This window comes from Uloborus diversus, chromosome 4, assembly GCF_026930045.1.
Source record: "Uloborus diversus isolate 005 chromosome 4, Udiv.v.3.1, whole genome shotgun sequence".
NCBI lineage: Eukaryota > Metazoa > Arthropoda > Arachnida > Araneae > Uloboridae > Uloborus > Uloborus diversus.
The window spans coordinates 114043166-114063504 of NC_072734.1; the positions used below are offsets into that span (position 1 = coordinate 114043166).

Sequence of the window (20339 nt, forward strand, 5' to 3'; positions counted from 1 at the left end):
CATCTATATAATTGTTTTTTCCTGAAAAAAACGTTACTTTTTCACAAAACCACTTTTCTTTTTTTTAATATAAAGTCTGCTTGATTTAAACACTGAAAAAAATATGAATAAAATCATGCAGCAGACGATTTGTAACCCCCCCCCCCCTATGAAAAAAAAACATAGCTTTGTAAATCAATACGAAAAACAACCGTCATCATGGTAATCTGAAGAATAAGAGCAACATCAATTTTGGTCAAGTGAGGATAATGCGAAATTCGTGATTACTCAAAAAGCTGCGACAAGTTCAGGAAATTTTAGACTTGGATTTGTTCACTCTTTCTATACATGTGCCTATCGTTATAATACGATACGATAGGCACATGTATACTAAGTACCTATCGTTAGAACTTGCACATTTTGTAATGTAGAGTTTTCTTTTTGTTACTAGATAACATGAACAAAATATAACCTTTTTTCCTTCACTTTCTTTGTTATGAGAGTGAATTTATTTGAGTTAAGGGTTTAACATTCACACATCACCTTATCCTGCTTTTTCCTTGGATGGATGGAAGTTATTTTAGATTTTCTTAAGCTTCAAAATATTTTCCCGGAAATTACATCCGAGTTTATACGACAGACTCTACCGTAAACATGTCATAACTATCAAAAGATGTGAATAGATTTTTTTTTTTAAATTGAACTTCCGAAAGCTGAATTTATTGGAAAATAATAACTTCTTTTGTGTAGTAAAATTCTCATTTGTGATAGGAGCCATGAGTTTTAAAACATTTGCATATTTGCGTAGAAGTACGTCAAATAAAGTAACCACAAACACCAAATTAGTGTACGTTTGTACTACCTTGCACACAAGAACGCAAAAGCAATTTAAAAGTACAGCCAAGATGGTTACACATCTGCCATTTACGTTAGTTTATTTTGTATGTTTGTTTGTGAATAGTTTAGAGATTCATGCTTATCCCAGCAGTAATAGTACAACACCTTTTTCAAAGTTTATTCCAGTTTAGTTCAGTTAAGACGAGTCGATCTGAATGAGGGGGAAAAGTGAAAATGTGATGCACGTGTTTCGTTTATTTTATTATGACTCGGTTTAATTTGGAGGTAATACGCATATCTACAAAAGCTGGCATCCGTCAAATCTAATATTTGCGTCGTCCATTTCCGCCTGTGAACTAACTGGATGTTAGCCTTTCCGTCTAACCGGTGGTCAAAAAAACCGAACTTGTCATTTAAAATTATAAGTAATGTCATCAGTTCCTGAAAATAGTTTACGTTTTTCATTAAGTTAGTAAAATATTATGCAATGTGCAAAGCATATTTAATTCCTTTGCTATGCGGAACGTTCTTGTTTTTTATATAAATGTTTTAATGAAATAAACTATTTTTTTCTTAAAACTAGTGTTTCCAATAGCACGACATAGTTTTTCTTTATTTCATTGAAATTTGGGGGGGGGGGGGGAATTAACACAGATTGCCAAGCTAATTGCAATCTATGAATAACTCTGATTTATAGTTGAAAACTAATAATTTATAACAATAAGTTGACCGTTCTGCAATTAATGGTAGTCTAGGTAAATAAATGCTTTCCCAAACAAAGAAAATATAGATTTAAAAAGCATTAAAAAAGGCATTTGATATATTGCGTCAAAAAATATTTCGTTACTCATGCGAACAAAATCTTGCATGAATAAACGCATAAAGATATTTTTTTTCCTTCCCGAATTCTTTGATTCTTGTTAGAAAAATGCTCACTGAGGCATTTTCAAACAGTTTTTTATTTATTTATTATTTTAGCTTTTGTAAAATACAGTAGGGTGGAGAAGGGGAGCAATTTAAAGGAAACTAACGAAAAAATAAAAGCCCTTTTTACTATTTTGTTCACACAGTGCTATGATTTTCTTCTCTTAAAATGTTTTTTATATTACAAATTATAGCGCTAATTAATTTTGGTATTAAACATTATTTCAGTTTTTTAAACAATATTGCGTAACTCTGACATAAAGCAATGTGAAAACTGACCAGCCATGCTTTAAAAAAGTTTTACAATGAGCGTTAAAACTACTGAATCCAGTGCTTACCTGAAAAATTTTTGAAATATTTTCGTGCTCGTAAAAATTGCACACGCGCCAGGAGTTTAACTTTTTGTAATTAGTTGTAGGTAATACATCAATTCTCTTTCATGGTGGATGAAATTTCGAATATTTATGACGAATTTTCGTAAAACTGATATATGTAGCATATTTAAATGGTACAAAAACTGAAAATTTAAAAAATTGCCTTCATTTCCTTCTTATCGAATGTATGCAATCTATTCTTAAATTGAAAATTAAAAAGAATGAAGGTAAACGACAGAAAATTTTCAACAAATTTAATTGCACTATATTCATTCAAACACTAGCTGTACAGCAAATTTAAGAAATTTCTTTGAATGCTTATTAATTAACACACACAGACGCCGCTTTTTAACTCCCTTACGAAGGTTCCTTTATCTGTCTAATGCATTCGTAACAAATAACAAGAAAAAAAAGGTAATTTTTCTTGCCTTTTTCTTCTATGAGATGATTAAATTTAAGTATCAATCATAAAAATTGCAACAAATTATACTCATAAATAAATATGTGAAATGCAGGGAAAATATTTTTTTCGCACCTGTTTTCACAGTTCAAAAAAAAAAAAAAAAAACATTAAGTTTCACATTTACGGAAAATTTTTTCTCCTGTAGTTCAACTCAATTTAACTGCTTGTATTCAGAGAGTACATTTTAAATTTTTCCGATCAAAGAAATCTTTCAGTTATTTTTATTGAATATTTAAGATTATTAACGATTTTTCTTTTCAGCTATGAATTTCATTATAAAGGCAAAAATTTACAGCATTTAATTTACAGCGCGAAAAAGAGTGCTGAAATTTGTTTATTTCAAAAATTTACGTTTATTGTAAATATATTTTCCTTGGTATTTTTTATATAAATACTCATATTTTTACTGAGTAAAAAGCGTAATTTTTATTTGTAGTTGTATACCAAAAAGAGAAAAAAAAAGTGTCATAGTTCTCTCCTTAAAAGTAAGCAGTCAAATAGTAAGCAGCTAAAATAGTATTTTCGGGAAAAGTATCTTTCGCAAGTTCATTACTTCTGTCCAGGATTAGGGTATTTGTAGAATGGTGCCATTGGAAAGGCAGTCTATTATTTCCTTCTACTAGAAATTGAGAGTTGACATAAAGAAATACTTCGTAGTTTGCTTCGTATTGATTTTAGGAGAAGTATCTAATGAACTTTGCAGCGATGGAGTGTCTAAATTCAAGTTCATTTGTTCGTTAGGGGACCTTTTCCTTTTCTCTTTGTTTATCTGCTAGATACTTTTTCACTAAAGTACGCGATAGACTTTTATTAGTTTTTGTTATTTAAACGCATTGAATGTTTCAAGCTCACAATTCTGATCCTGAGAATCTGTTGTGCGACTTAAATTTCGTTTTGGAACAAGTTTGCAGCGATAACTGTATCACAATTCTTTTGACTGATTTTGCGAATGATATTGGAAAGGAAATTTCAAACTCCGTCTTCTAATTTTTCCCACGCAGACTATAGTGGAGGTAAAGGACTGTAGTTGAACGTTCAGTTTTTTCACGAGTACCGAAATTTTCCTATCGTACAAATAGGAAAAGGATCGTTTCCAAAATTTTAAAAGTATTTTTTTCTGAAAGAGCATGCTTAAAAACATAGGATCTGACCATTTTTTAAATAATTTGACCAAGTTAAATATTTAAAAAATTGTTTTAATCCGTGCGCTTTTATTGTTTACGCTTCTGCCAATGACATCACAAATGATGAACTGCCATTCACAGAGCATACTATTTTATTCGCTTCTTTATTCACATGTGTTGGCAACGATATGGTTGATAGCGAGCGTTGAGTGCAATATTTAATTCGCTTCTTGATTATCATAACGTTGATAGATGCTCCAAAGTACATCATTCGTAACGTCATAAAGACCACGCGTTATTTTCAAAATCGGACATTTTAAGAGATTAATTAAAATGAAGCGTTGGGAATATAAAAGTTTTTTCTCGCTCCATGTTTTTTTTTTTTTTTTTTTTGCTTATTCTATCGATTTTAGTGACTAAAAGTAGTACTTTTGAGTGATGAAAACAACCCCATTGTAGTGTAGTGGTATTACATCTCTTCTCTTTTTGAGTTAAAAGAAAAATCATTTTCCAAAACATTAAGAGCCCAAACTTTCGTTTTTCCCATACACTATTTTGGAAATCTAAGCCGCACTTAATGAGACCAAAGTGTTTCCCATCATTAGTTGCACCTTTTTCCAAAATTTTGGTGGCATATGAAACGTACGTTGAAAAAGAGACTAGCCCTTAAAGGTGAAATGGGAAGGAACCTATTTTTTTACTCTTGCATTTCTCGTAAAGCTGGAACTTTAGACGTACCATCTGTTGTTCTTGAAGTTTCTAGTCCATGTCCCTCAACTTCAATTCATACCAGGTTTCCTTGCTTGAGAAAAACTTAGTATATTTCTTTGACGATGAAATAACTTGTTAATTCCCTTCAAGATTCTGCAAGTTCTTGTATTTGATGCGAGTCGTTATTCAATGATGATCCAAATTTCTGAGTCCAACTGTTCTTAGAGGTTTTTCTCGATTCTTAACCTACTTGCTAAAATCATCCTTAACCTACTTGCTAAAATCATCCGAAATCAGTATTTCTAAGCAGACCAAACCAATTTAAATTGAAAGATCAAGGTCCCAATAAGTTTCACACAGCAACCGAGAAGCAAACAGTAAATATTCTTGCAAATTTCATTTTATTTGGTGCAAAACAAATCTCGATGCGTTTGGAGTTGAAAAAAACGAGATTGTTAATACTTAGGCAAAATGATTCATACTGAAAGCTTGCGTAACTATTACGGTTTAATGTGAAAATTTTACAATATGATCCAACGCAATTTAATACTATAATTGTTTGCCAAGTTTCTTGGCAGTGACGTCACGACGCGCGGAAGAAAAACCGAGTTAACAGATAAAACTTCACTTACTAGTTTCCCTCGTGTTTGGAAATCTTATCTTTAAAAATTTTTTCGTTTGTGACGTTTTTCCTCAGTATAGGTGTCCTTGCTGTTCTGTGACGTGATAGTTTCCGGTTCCTTGTCTATTTACTTTGCTTCCTTTCATTATTCGTTCATTTGTCGTTTGATTTGCATTGGTGAACCATTCATTCTTCTTTTTACGCACTGATGAAGGGGGTTGCATTTGATAGCCCCGAAACAGCTGTTTGCTGAGTTTTTAACTCTCCTTAAAATGCTTTTATTTGTACTTTATACGCGTTGTCATTTTACTTATTCCACAGTACAAATTTTTCGACTGCTTTTTTACAACTTACTAGCTACCTACCCTACCTACTTCGTGAATAAGAGGAGATCGCAACCTGTCTATGAGCTGCTATTGGCTGGCGCGTTTGATTAAAATTGGAAAAAAATGCTTCGCTCGTAGAGTTGAAAACATTGAACAATTGACAGAAATAATGACAAAAATGGTTGTGCATGTGTGTGTTTAGCTAACTAATGGGACTTTTAAAGTGAAGAGCTAATTTCACCCGAATATCGAACAAGGGGCGCTAGAAGTTATTTCCTTCGCTTGGCCTTAGCATATTTCTTCATTTCAGCCTGCAGTCGAGTATAGTTACGCCCAAAGACCATGGGACATTTGCAAATAAATTAGGTCATGGAAGTTACCAAAAAAAAAAAAAAATTTTATAAACTCTCAAATACAAATAATTAATGCGCTTTATTTTTCCTCTTCATTATAATGTGATGTCAGAATCTTAATTTTAACAGAAAAGAAAAAAAAAAGAGTTTAAAAGTTTACAGTAACATTACTTTTCATTATTATCATTTTATGTTTTCATAAATGAAATATTGTGCTGTTCAAGATTGTTCCGGGTCGTGTTTGGACGGGCCCACCTCAAACTGGTTGAAAACAAGATAAACATGGGTTCCTTTAAACCAGGGGTTCTCAATCTTTTCTAGCTTATGTCCCTCTTTACGACTTTGAGCGCGTCTGTACGTTAACACCCCCCGTAATGTATATCTTTTATGTATTTAGTGTTCCTGTTGCCGATTTGTAAGCATAAGGGTAAAAAAAAAAACTAAAGGATACATTTCTTATCTTTAAATAGATGATTAATATAGATTTTAAAATTAATCTATACTAATATTATAAAGCTGAAGAGTTTGTTTGTTTGAACGCGCTAATCTTAGAAACTAATGATTCGAATTGAAAAATTCTTTTTGTGTTGAATAGACCATTTATTGGGGAAGGCTATAGACTATTTTTTTTTTTTTTTTAATCAGACTGACTGAAATATTTGTAATTGTAAAATAAATGTTTAATGTTTAGTTCTATGAATTTCTAATAGATGTCGGGGTAAGTTTAGTTCAATGAATTCGCTTTCCAGAGGGCGCTGGCCGACAGACGCGAACTGTTGCGAACGTCGTAGTTGTGGTCAGCAAACTAATTTTTGAATGCGGTTTTTTTTTTTTTTTTTTTCAAAATTCAGGTAAAAACTTGATTTTATAGGATTTTTCTATTGGGTTCTGTTTTCGTTATTTCTTCAACATTTGTTTTTGTTCTTGTATTTGGAGATAGTTACTTATCTAAGAAAATAATTTTCTTTGTCGTATTATTCAATTGTGATTGTTCTTTATAACGTTTGTATTATAGTATTGTTTATTTGGCGAAACATTTTAAATTGCAGAAAAAAAAAACCCGCTTCATTCGCTAAAGAGCAGGGTTACTGTCACGTGGTTCGTAGGCGTGTTAAGCGATGAACTGTGCAGTTGAAGAATCATTTTGAGTTTTAAAGCTACTGTTAATCTTTTTATGTGTTATTGGCTAATAGTTTTAAATTCCAAAGATATTTTGATAGGTTTTTTGAAAAGGTGTGAACGCCTTTTAGTTGAAGAAAAATGATCATTTCACATCAAAAAGGGGGTGGGGGCGTAGTTTTTTTTATTTAACGGACTTCCTTTAAATTTTTAGCACTGGAATCGCCGCGCCGTGCGGATACTGCTAGTTCTAAATAAATATAGATAGTATATTGTATGAGCTCAGCGTTTGATGGACTGTTACTAAGTTTTAAATATCAGGGGTCAAACTGGCTAGAGCTAATTTTAAGCCCGCTCTTTTAATACTATCCAAGATACTCCGCGCTTTTGTTTTCGCATGAGAAAGTCAATTAAAAATTAAAAACCAATTTAATAAAGTAGGAAAGGAAAAAGCGGTAAAATAAAATTGAGCTTCTTTCTAAAGTTAGGAAAACTTCTTGACTTCAATATTTAACCAAAAAGAAAATTGCTAAATGTCTTTTTAAATCTTATTTTGCATTTATATCATTTCCTATTAGCTATAAAATATACAGGGTGGTTATAAAATAACGTGAGGTGTTCAGAGCCCTCTAGCGAGTGAGGTATTGGACGAAACATTGCCAAATTTCATGGGCATACACAGTAAACCATGGGATTTCAATTTCAGAAATAAAAAAAAATCGTACCAAAAATCGCCACCAGGGGAAGTTTTGGCATTGAAAAGATGTATTACTGTGACTATTGAAAGATTAAATGCTCACTGATAAAATGTGCATCAATTTTATTCACAAAATATGATTTTTACAACAAATGATGTTCAATATGACCAACATCGAGATTTTCCAGGTACTGCATACAATGCACAATATTTTCCACACCCCTTGGGGGGGGGGTATTAATTTCCCCTACCTGTAATATTTTTCTAGTTTTGAAAGTTGAGATATCGGGAACATGTCACAGATACACAACATCGTTACAAAATCCCCATGGTTAAAATCACAAGGTGAAAGATTGGGAGATTGGGCGACCACGGTCTCCATACCGTAGGAAATGCATGACTAATAAAACTGCTATTAAAGAAATGTTGCCGCCATACTTTCAGCACTTAAAGTCCAATGTGGAGTGGTGCACCATCTTACATGAATATCATTCAGAAAGAAATCCTTGCTCGCCGCGCCGAAATATCTTCCTGACGACTTTTGGTAAAATTATTCTCTTGTTACAAATTGAAATTTTTTGTTGGTTTTATTGAACTTCATTTGTAAGCGACAATTATTTGTATCAAAAAAAATTATGTGTGCTGCATCTTTTGGCATTTAGTTCTTCAGTATTCGCAAGTAATACACTTATGCAGCGCCAAAATTCCCCCTGGTGGTGACTTTTGATACTATTTTTTATTGTAGAAATCAAAATCCTATTGTCTGATATGCACGCTCATGAAATTTGGTAATGTTTCGTCCAATACTTCACTTGCTAGAGGGCTCTGAACACCTCACGTTGTTTTAAAACGACCATGTATGTTTTAAGAGAAATTCTTAGGGGGCGTGTTTTGAAATATTCCAGATCAAAAGTCACGATGAATGTCCTTGAAACTTAAACCTGTCATAAGAAACCATGTTTTATATCAAAAGAAAGCTCTGTCTTTTAGCTTTACATTGGTTTTTGAATTTTTATTCTACTATAATTAGAAAAGAAGGTTATCTTTTGTATGACACAACTTTTCGTTTGTTTCGTACTTTTCAGTTTTTTTAACAGCTCTGTATTTCGTAAAATTTTCAAAGTAGAATTCTAAAAAATGGCAGAATTTACTTATCTTGTTATATGCGTCCTTCACACCAAATGACGTTAAAATCAGAAATGGTGAGATCAAGAAGGTGATTGTTCTGACATTCCATCTGTTTAATTATCTTATGTTCAATTTTTGACCGGTCATTTTTTTGTCTTGACCGGTCCTTGTTTTAAAATGTTACTATTCCATCCAAAAATGTGAGAAATTAACGGAGGGTTATGCCCTTTATTTGCCATCGAACAGTTGAATGCAAAATGAGATGTTTACTCTTCATCATCATTTAAAAGCTGCCTAAATGACCGATTTTCTTTTCTTTTTTTTGAAATTCATTATTTTGATTCCTTTGTCAAATCAGCAAAATAATCTACCCCCACTCCGCGCCAAGCGTTTGGCATTTAAGTACTGCAAATCACACACTTAATGCAACACCCACAAGGATAAATTTTGAAATACCCAATGCGCCCTTCTTTCCCAATCATAGAAGCATCTGTAGCACAAAATGTAAACTTTTTCACAGGGATATTGGCACTGTAAATTTTTCTTGTTTAAATTTCTATACGAGTGATTTTCGACATCTTTGGCTGTTTCATCAATGTGTCTTGATATGCTAGAGTTACTTAGTTTATGAAATAGTTTTAATGATGTTTTTAGCCTTATGATTCATTACAACTGAAATGATCAGGTTTTAGCAGTAGTATCAAGTTTGCACGATTTCATTATCCACTTTTTTATGGTGTCAGAAACTAGATGAGTATTGTAATGCACCTGTAGATGAAGTATCTCTCAGGCATCAAATTCAAATAAGCATCCGTCTGGTGGATAAAGGATGTCATTTAAGCGGCTTATGTGTAACAGAGAGAGATAAGGAGCTGAAGCAGTATGCTTCATTATATTAATTTAAAAGCTATTTGCATTTGGGTCATGGCACATCAACGAGCCCATTAACCTGAGCAGAGTCAATTTCTACTAAATTTACAGGTTTGAGTCTACCCACATATTAAGGGAAAAATATACATATTTTAGATTTTTTTTGTCCGTTAGTTTTTTACTTCTTTTTACAAAAAGGGAAGTATTGTATTCGCAAAAAAATTTTCACTCAAAAATCGTACTTAATTTTCATTTTGCTCACCCCCGAATGAATGTTGAGTTTATTCTTCAACCCGACCACACGTGGATATATGCCTAGAAACGTACAGACACCCAAAATCCAAAATATCCATTTTGATGATCCCAGAGTTAATTACAACGAGTTTTCTCGTGACATCTGTATGTACGTATGTATGTGCGTCACATACGTATGTATGTGAGTGTATGTTGCATAACTCAAGAATGGAATGCCCTAGAAAGTTGAAAATTGGTACTTAGACTCCTAGTGAAGTCTAGTTGTGCACCTCTCTTTTTGGTTGCATTCGGATGCTCCAAAAGGGGTCTTTTGCCCCTTTTTGGGAGGAAATCATTGTTAATTTCGATGTAAACTCAAGTGGTGTTATAATTTGGCGGACACTTGGCGATATATCGCATTCTTTTGGTCGCCAAGTTTTGTCGCCAACTTGGTGACAAATTTGAAGGGTTTTTTTTTTTTTTTTTGGTTTCAATTTGGCTACTGTTGGTGATATTTAGAGGGTAAACTGTAGAATCACATTAAAATTGCCAATAATGAGAAAATGACATTAAATTGGAGTAAAAGGAAGTCATGTGATGCACACATCAACTCGTTTTTTTTTTTGTTTTTTTTTTGTGTGTGTGTGTGTGTGTTTAAAGTAATCAAAATATGACAAAAATTGAAGCTTCAGCACTGACATTTCTCTTAGCTAGAGTGCCTTACTAGGTATCATTTTAGAGGTCTTTGAACAGGTTTTCATTGACATAGAACAAAAACATACATAAAACAAAAATCAAAACATTAAATGTTCCAAGTAAGGAAAGAGGATCTAGAACAGCGTTTCTTAAATTGTGTTCCGTGGAGTCTTGAAGGTTTCATGAAGATCATTCAGGGGTTCCACAAATCTTGTATAATTTTCTAATTCAAATTAGTGCTTTAAAAATCAATCGAATTAAGGTTTTAGAAAAGCATTTAATCAGTATTTTCGGAATGATGAGGTGAGAAAATGTTAAAATGAATTGTGAATTGAAAAAGAAACATTTACTGTCAATAACCAACTTTTGACTATGTTAGTTCAAGAAGATGAAACTTTCAATTAAATGACATAATCCCAGTAACACAAATTTAAATTACTGCTGTTACTGGAATAATGGTTCAAAAGATGAATATACTCCAACTATCACAAAAATCAATGATCTGCCTTTTTTATCATTAGTAATTACATATTTTTATATGCGTTAAACGACATTCTTTACTTATTTTTAAACAAAATAAGCAAATAAATATATGGAATAATAAATTTCAGTGTTCATTTAAAATTATCGATGGCCATCAACAAAGCCTTGAAATAAAAACTCCTCATATTATCAAAGTTCAAATTTTAAAAATTTTGCTTGAAACAAGTTGCTTAAAATTATTTTCAGAAGCGTTCCGGTTTTTTTTTTTCTTTTTCTTTCTTTTTTTTTTTTTTTTTTTTGAAGTCCCTTTTTGAAGACATTTTTTGAAATAATTATCATTTTCCATTGTCAGAATGTTGCATCTCAACTACACTAGTGAAGATACTTTATGGGTTCTACGAAAACAGTGAACACTGAAAATGGTTCCACAATTCAAAGAAATTGAGAATGCTGATCTAGAACAATGAGTTGTGTTTGTTTTATTATTAAAGGTCATAGCTAATCACCTACACCTTGTTCTGGGGTAAAGCACTAAGGCGCTTCTATAAAGTAGAACATTTCGTTCAAATTTTAAACATATGATTAATATGCTACTAAAGATAAAGTTCAGAACTATCCCAAGTATGAGAACTCGGCTGTAACGTTTTCAAATCTAAAATAATACTTTTCTGCATTGCTGCATAAACTTTGCAGAAAACATTGCAAAGTTTAGTCATCAACTGAAAAGTTTTGATTGTGAAGAAAAGTGACTGACAAAAATGATACCTTTCCTTTTAACTCAAATTATACCTTTACCCCTTCTTTAAACAAGTTTGCACTCACAGTGGTGCCACTCCCAATCATTTCCGTCTTTATAATAACTTTTACGGGAAGATATTGGACTCCTCCCAAAGGTAATCCGTTGTCTTAGGCATCTGTTTTACGTTTGAGCAATTTGAGAGCTTTTCAGAGAATACCATCCATTCAAAATTTATGCGAATGAAAGATAAATACTGTAACTGAAGTTAAGAATTAGTGATAGCTGTGAATTGGAAAATTAAACTTCAGCTGTGTTGTAATTAATTACCATCAGTATACTTTACAAAAGTAGGTAGTAGTATACTGTCGTGCGTAGATAAGCAGCAGTATCTGTAGAAATGAGTTTTCGAGATATTTGAAGAAACGCGTTTTTGGTTAAATGCCAACAATAGAGAAATGTTGGATTTCGACGTTTTTTTCAGCGAAAACCAAATACGTAAGCTTTTACAATAAAGTTGACGTACACTAGATGGCAAAAATGCAATAAAATGAAAAATTTGCAGTTACTGCTCTTTACCTGCTTACGGTAGTAAGGTAAACCACAGTAGTGACCAGTGCTTAATAGTGCTTCAGTAGTAGCCACCTTAAGGTATATATTTGAAAAAAGAGGATTCCAGATTTCCTAATGGATTTAAACGTGCAGGAGGTAATGCCTCTTGCACGTTTAATGTACTTTTGAATCCATTGGAAGACTTGAAATCTTATTTTTTCAAATATAAACCTTGACGCGGCCACTACTAAAAAAAACTGGCCACTACTGGCGTGTTTACCTTATATACTCGACATAAATTTCAACTTTTCGATCAGATTTTAGATTTTTTTGAAAAGCTAAAATTAGTATTTTCAGACCTATAACATTGAATATTTTTTTCCCTTTTGTATGATACAGGTGTTAGATGTACATCTAATTATGGTTCGAAGCATTATATTTGAAAAATGCTAAACCAACAAAGCCAGACTCGTGTACTAATTGGCCGGAAAATACATTATAGTTACGTGATCTTCAGAAAAGCATCATTCTTTCAAGGATTGTCACGTGCATTCTATATCTACAAACCAACTGGATTTCCGCTTTATACGTGTGCTGCGTGACTCAGGGAGCACTTTGAATTTGTGTATGCTATATCTAAGGATTTGGTAGGAATTTGTGTCTTTTCACATATGATCGATATCTGCTGCATATGTTTTATACAAATTGGAAAAAATAACTTATGTTCCATAATTAGACTACGAATGGGTACAGTAAGCCGCGAAAATTCAATTAAATACTATTTTATTGTTAAAAAAAAACACAGGAATTAAGTTCTTTCAAATGGTGGCATATTTTTCAGTCATCCACTATAATATTAAAATCTGTCTGTCTGTCTGAAGATCGATCTTCTCTAGAACCGCTGCGAATCGAGAGTCAAACGAGATACCGATCAATTCAAAATTTTTCAAAGAAAACAATAGGACCATTCCCGTAATTGTGCGACTTTAATTAGCGGAGATATTAATTAAAACGTTAATTAACATAACGTTGTTCAGGAATTTTTATTTCTTTCCTGTTGCCATTTTGCACATGCGTGAGCAAGTAAAATTCTAATAAGAGATTTGGCTGCTGTCCAAATCTTAAAACAAAGTTTCCATCTAGAATTTCATTTTAAATTAGTTTAAAATTGGTTGCCTTATTCGGACATAGCCTTTATTTTATCGTCTGTCCTTTTTTTTTTTTTTTACATTCAACGTTCTTAACTCTTTTCAGCATATGAAAGTTATTTCTTTAGCTATGTTTATGTTAGTCTATGATGTTTATTGATTGTAGTGTAAGTTTATCATTCACCGGCCTCATATTTTGGTACACTTAAGATGTGCGCTAATTATGTTTATTTTGTTGGACTTTTTCCCATCACATGGGTAAGTTTTCGAATTGTAATAACTCTTTTTTCCTTCCTGTTTCGATTTTTGCAGTACAGTTTGTATCGTTAAAAGAAAACGTTAAATTAAGTGAACATGTTAAATTAAGATTGTTTGGATTTCTTTGTAAAACAGAGTTGAACAAAAAAGATTGTTTCTAAGGATTTTAACTAAAGCTAAATTGGAATCTGATGACTTGATATTAAATTAATGCTTATTGGTATCTAGTAAGTCTTGGTGCTTTAGTTTCGCGTAATCAACCAAAAAGTATGTGTCATTCTATGTAAAAAGCTGATTGTAATTGTACATAAATAGTTCAGATATAGTCTATCAGATGTAATTCATTTTAACTTGAGCACAGATTATAGTTGATAATGCATATATATTCATCTTTTGTGCTAATTGAAAATACTCATAACTTGTATCATTGATAACTATGATTAACGTTAAAGAGATTTTTGACAAAAATATGCTCTACTGGTGTTTTGAAAACCTTGCATTACGCGTATTTATTTACTCCTTAGCGCTTTAGAAACTGATGTCAGAATAATACAAAAACATCAATTGGACATCTCTTTCATTTTTTAAGTAGCCCGTGCAACGCCGGGAACGCAGCTAGTTGGTATTATAAAATTGAATCAGGAAAAACTTCGTATTACGCAAACGAGAAAAAAAAGAAACGAAATGCAATTTTGTCTCGCATATTTTTTAAATTAGCGAATTTTGAAAGAATCTAAGAAATGCAAATACATTTAAAAGAAATGCAAATATATTTATTGATAAGGAAACAGCAGAAATTCAAAAATACCTTTTAGAACACATCATTGCAAGAACATAAAGCATTCAAAATGGTTTTGTGTATTAAAGGGAGCATCAGTCACCAGTTTCCGAAATTCAACTGAAACAGCAGTGATGTTTCTGAGGGCATTTCGAACATTTTTTGAATACTTCATTATGTATCATTAAAGTCTCTGAATACTTTAAAATAAAGTGCAATACTTATCAATAAGTTAATTTTTAACTTATTTTACAAATGTATAACTTTGCATATGGAACTATGTAAATTTCTTTTCCGAGGGTCAAGACCTCGCTTTATTTCTAGGTATAAATAGCCTGAAATAATTCCAGTGTTAAAAGCTGAAGCATACTGTACGTTTTCTAACAAAAATCAAACGAGTGGAGCTTTTTAAGCAACCTCAGATTACGGGATTAATAATACAAATTTTTTAACAACTAATGTAACTCTTCTCCAACGCCTTTTTTTAATTCGTTTTACAAAAAAGGAAGTATTGTATTTGCGAAAAAACTTTCACTCAAAAATCGACCTTAATTTCCATTTTACTCACCCCCGAATGAATATTCAGTTTTTCTTTAGACTCGACCACACGTGGATAAGTGCCTAAGAACGTATAGACACGCGAAATGTCCATAATGATAATTCCCGAGTTAATTACAACGAATTTTCTCGTGACGTCTGAATGTACGTATGTATCTATGTGCGTATGTATGTCGCATAGCTCAAGGACGGTAAGTCTAAGAAAGTTGAGATTTGGTACGTAGACTCCGAGTGGAATCTAGTTGTGCACCTCTCCTTTTGGTTGCATTTGGGTGCTTCTAAAGGGGTCTTTTGTCCCTTTTTGGACGGAAATCATTGTTAATTTCAATGTAAACTCAAGTGGTGTTATAATTTGGTAGACACTTGGCGATATAATGCCAGTCTTTAGGTGGTCAAGTTTTGTCGCCAACTTGGCGACAAATTTGACATTTTTTTTCTTTTTTTAAAATCTGTTTCAATTTGACCACTGTTTGTTTAGAGAGTAAACTATTGGATCACATTAAAATTGCCAGTAATGAGGAAGTGACATTAAATTGGAGTCAGCTCGTTTATCTACTGAATTAAAGTTTCGAGTAAAATGGCACGATTTAGGCCACACACTCTAATTGTATTTGTTCGTAGATATATTCTTCTTGTTGGGCAAGATTACAAATTTCCATAGCAGTTCAGTTGATTGCTTTGTAGGTAAAAGCATTTCGATAACAATTCATCCAGAGCAGAAATTCGCTTAGGGTATAACAGTTCGACGTCGACCTGCCCGCAAGTTATGGACAGAAGAATATTTGAATAGAAAGATGCATTAATGGAGCAGTAAACTATTCTATTATGAAGCTCCCGCGCAATTCGTTCTAACAAATTCCTTATTGTGATCATCATATTTTTATCTGGAGAATAGAAAGAGTTCCTAACGGTCCTGAATTCGTACAAAAAAGGCGATTTTAAAAAATGGGAAATTTTGTATGAGTTTGTGTATCTACTATTAATAACTTCATCTATCTTTACATAGTAAGAAATTGATAGTGATATCGTGATGAACTGATGATCGATTTTCTTCGGGAGAATGGAATTATATGAATAGTTTGTGTTCTTCCTATCTAAGCCGAGAAGAATGTTTGGAATACATTGAGAACATATGTCTAACTTTATTCAAACGCACTATTTTATCGGTAAAAATAATTCACTCGAAAATCTCTTTTATCATAAATTAGAAAATCTCCCGTCAAGGTATGACGGGTGAAATTTGCTTCTACATTTAAACATATCAGTTGTCTGTTTGAGGATATTCTGATGGTTGAACTTTTTACCCTAACTACAGTGGATTGACGATAAACTGTAGTATATAGCGTTAACTGTTGACAATTTTTCTTTTCTTTATTTTCCTAAAATTACAGTATTACCAGTAAAACAGTTTTAAGTTACCGGATCGAGTTTAACCTTGTCAAACTAAAGCATTTCCTTGCATGTCAAACATTACCGAAAAGTACTATCAAATTATCATGATGTGGCGCAAGTTTCATTGTTGATGACGTCAGGAAGGTTACTCGATCAGTTCGCTATTATATCTATATTAATGAGGATAAAACATTCATTTCTTCTAAAAACGATATCAAATTAATGCTCAGAAACTTTTAGACATTTTAGACATTAAAACATTTCAGAATTTTACCAATAAAATGTTGGCATTAAAAATAGTAGTAAAACTTTACTATGTTTTTAATAGGAAACATTTTAAATCAAGCGCATTTTTTCATCTTATAATCATACAAAAGCTTTTTTTTTTTAAATTTTATAACTAAATCACGATACAAATTACCGTCATTAAAAACTTTCAAAACTAAGCAAAGTGAAAAGTAATGGATAAATTTGAATAAAGTAAAAGTTTTATTCAACATTTTGAAAAAAGCTCTTACTTTTACGCAGAATATATTTTGGTTATTATCCTTTTATTCAATGAAATACAAATAGTTTTATTTTTTAATTTTCCCCGAGAAACAAGGAAAAAAATAACATCAAAAATTAAGAATAAAAAGAAAATATTTCCAGCTCAACAACCGTTTGTATTAAAAATAAAATCGTTCGCGGCATTTCAATTCATGAAAATGTATAGAAAGACCCCTTCGAATCAGGTAATCCGCTACTTTTGCCAATGATAAGCGTTTTCTATTTCTAGAAGAAAAAAAAGGAATTTGTGCAGCTTTTTTCGAGCTTTGGTGCAAAAGTATAGCGTTGAGTGCTAATTGGTTTTTCAGATTTTAAAAGAAGAAAAGATTTTCGCATTAGCAGTAAAGTTGAAATTTTTGATTTGTCGAAATGCAAAAACTAACGTAACATATCTGAATTGAAAATATTTTTTTTAGTTGATCTATATCATAAGTTAAGTCTGATAAAGTCTTTTTAAGTTCGCCTGTTAAAATAGGCTTTAATAAGGATTTTAATTTCTACATATTGTAAGATGTTTAACTACTTAATATTAAATTGAAAACTTATGAAATCAAAAGTAAAACATAAATCTCGTGGTAAAACTATTTCTGAAAGTATAAGTTTCAGTTTTGTTCAATTAAATAATTACGGAAATGGAGTACAATAAAGTTGTCTGCGGAGAGGGGGGAGACAAACAAATTTTCCCATGTCATAAAAATACTTTTCCTTTTTTTGCTTTTCGAAACTTTTTCCATTTAATTACACTGAGGGTCCAAGAAAAAAAAACATTAAAATGCTTCCAACACAATTCTTGCTGCTTCTTATGAAAAATGACCCCTTGAACTCAAATATTACCATCGTTTTCCCCTATAAATCCCACTTTTTGGTTGTGTCGGCTCTCTCTCTTTTTTCAGTTTTCGACAGTTTTTTTAGCCATTGTTTTTGTTTGGAGGAAAAGGGGACGTTATATTTGCCATTAACACTCTTCCGAGGGGCTAGAGAGGTGCAAATTTCAAATGCATGAACTTTTAGATCAAGTTAAGAAACTTACGAGGGTATTCCCCCTAAAATATTTTTTTAACTATCCAAAGCAATATTTTTCTACGGGTTTGGTTTGCAATTTTTTCTTTTATTTGCGACATGAAACCAGTATTTAGAACTCACTCCTATGAGTCCCATATCCGAAAAAAAAAAATTCACGTTGTAAAAAAAAAATGAAAAAGAAATGGAAGCATCGCAATTTGCATAGATTCACATCGCAGATCTTCAATAAAGAACCTTCCCTTTGTATTCAAGTTAATTCATAAATCTAATTAGGATTGAAAGGATCTTGCTTATAATATAGCATTAATGGGTATGAATATTTCTGGGGATGCACTGCGCTCATTATTTTCCACCATATCAAGAAGTGATAAACAATGGAACCCGTGCATCAAAGAAATATAAATAAATTTTAGTAATGTTATAATGTTGTAATAAGCATATTTAAGTTCATTTTTATTCATAATTATGTCTGGGAATGTAAATGGAAAATACGGGAAGGTTTTTTTAATGAAAATCTGCGATGTGACTTTAACTAAAATACGATGGTTCCTTTTTTTTTTTTACTGCGTAAAATTGTTTTCGGACATGAGGCACATAAGACTGAGTTCTATCTTCTCGTTTTATGCCAAAACAATAAGTTAAAATAAAATTGTTAAACAAACCCCTAAGAAAAAATATTGGATTTGTATATTTTTAAAATATTAAAGGGGGGAATACCCGCATGAGAGAGAGAGAGTCTCCCAACTTGCTCCAAATGATCATGCTTTTCAATTTTGCACCGCTCTAACCCTTCATCAGAGTGTTAATGACCAAAAAAAAATGCTTTCCCTCCAAATAAAAATAATGGCTTTAAAACAGTCGAAAACAGAAAAAAAATTGGGGCGCGCCATTTCCAAAAACAAAAGGTGCGTAGGTGGGAAACGGTAGTAATATTTGAATTCAGGGGGTAAGTTTACATAAGAATCATCAAGAATTTTATCAGAAGCATTTTGAAGGTATTTGTTTGCCGCACAGTGTTATTTTGACCTGCATAACTATATTTTAAGCAACACATGATTGACCTGATAGCTATATTTTTAGCAACAGTTAATTAATTTGTTTAAGTTCAGAAACAATAAATATTATTAACATTAACCATATGAAAATATTATTTTCTAATCTAATTATATTTAAAAATTTAGCGTTTGATGATATCCAGTGTTGAAAACTGCGATTTAGAATTTTGATAGTGGGTACTGCAGAAAAAATTGTGTAGATTATATTATTCTGCACAAGCATAGATTTTATCAGATAATGGATAATACATAACATGAAACATAAATAACAGCGATGCTTACCTGCGGTAAACTGAACGCAGCACTAAGAGCCCATACAAATATTATGCCTCGTTTTACGTGGTGTCTAGCATGAGCCCTCCTCATTGGGAAACGCACAGCACACAGCCGGTCAAAACCGATTAGTACAAGGATGAAAGTTGAGAGGTAGAGCGAAAACATTTGCACAAATTTCACAGCTTTGCACAAGAAATTTCCACCATACCACTGCACGGAGAGCGTCCAGATTGCTTCGGCCAATATGCAGAATATTGTCACCAACAGATCAGCTACCGTCAACTGCAAAAGCAACATATATACTGTCGAAGTACTTTGGCGACTAGTTCGAACAATAGAAGTTAAAGTTGCTACGTTGCCGACGAATGATGTTGCAGCGATCAAGAGCAGAACTACGACTTTTGTTAATGTGTGGTATTCGAAGACAGGTGCATGAGGTAAATTTTCATCTCCGCACGTCTTGTTGAGAGTGCAGTTACCCTCAGTGCAGTTGCAAATTGAGAAATTGAGGTATCCGTCAAAAAGTGACTCATCCGAGAAGGGGACTTTTGGAGAAAAAAGATCATCAAGCTCTTGTTGAATGCGGAGATTATCTCCACTTTCTTTTGGCTGTTCCCCTGTAACGGCTACTGAAGATATAAAAGGTATTGAAGACTTCGACCTGATGTCATCATTCGAAGCTAAATCTACTAACTCAAACTGAATCAGAGACAAATCAGTTTTTGCTTTTGGCTCAACAAACCGCAGATTAGAAAACAGTGTTGGCTTCATTTCATTGGAAGAAATAAATTCAAGTATCATGAGGAATAACAATATGGAAGTTCTTGGCTGAAGAAACACCATGATTGTATTTAATTATCTAAACGCAAATGTAATCAGTTATCATTCTTTTTTGCTTGAAAAAAAAGCAGCGTTTAAAAACTTTCAACGTGGCAAGCTTAGTAAGAGAACCTGTTGCTGTTTCCTTCACTGCTTAGAGTAATTTAAACTTTGAACAGTCATTCTAAATCAAACGCCGAATCAATTCGGCAAAAGCAAAATCATTTTATGGTTTGATATTGAATACCATTCGCA

The 20339-nt window shown here is 32.4% G+C and overlaps 1 protein-coding gene across 1 annotated transcript in view; it reads right to left on the minus strand.

Moving 5' to 3' along the window:
* Positions 1 to 20108, minus strand: part of LOC129220772 (gonadotropin-releasing hormone receptor-like) — a 114144-nt gene extending 94036 nt beyond the window's left edge. Inside the window, exon 1 of the mRNA XM_054855200.1 lies at positions 19272 to 20108. Coding sequence (XP_054711175.1) covers positions 19272 to 20108 — 837 coding nt within the window. The remainder of the gene's footprint in view (positions 1 to 19271) is intronic.
* Between the last annotated feature and the right edge of the window lie 231 nt (positions 20109 to 20339).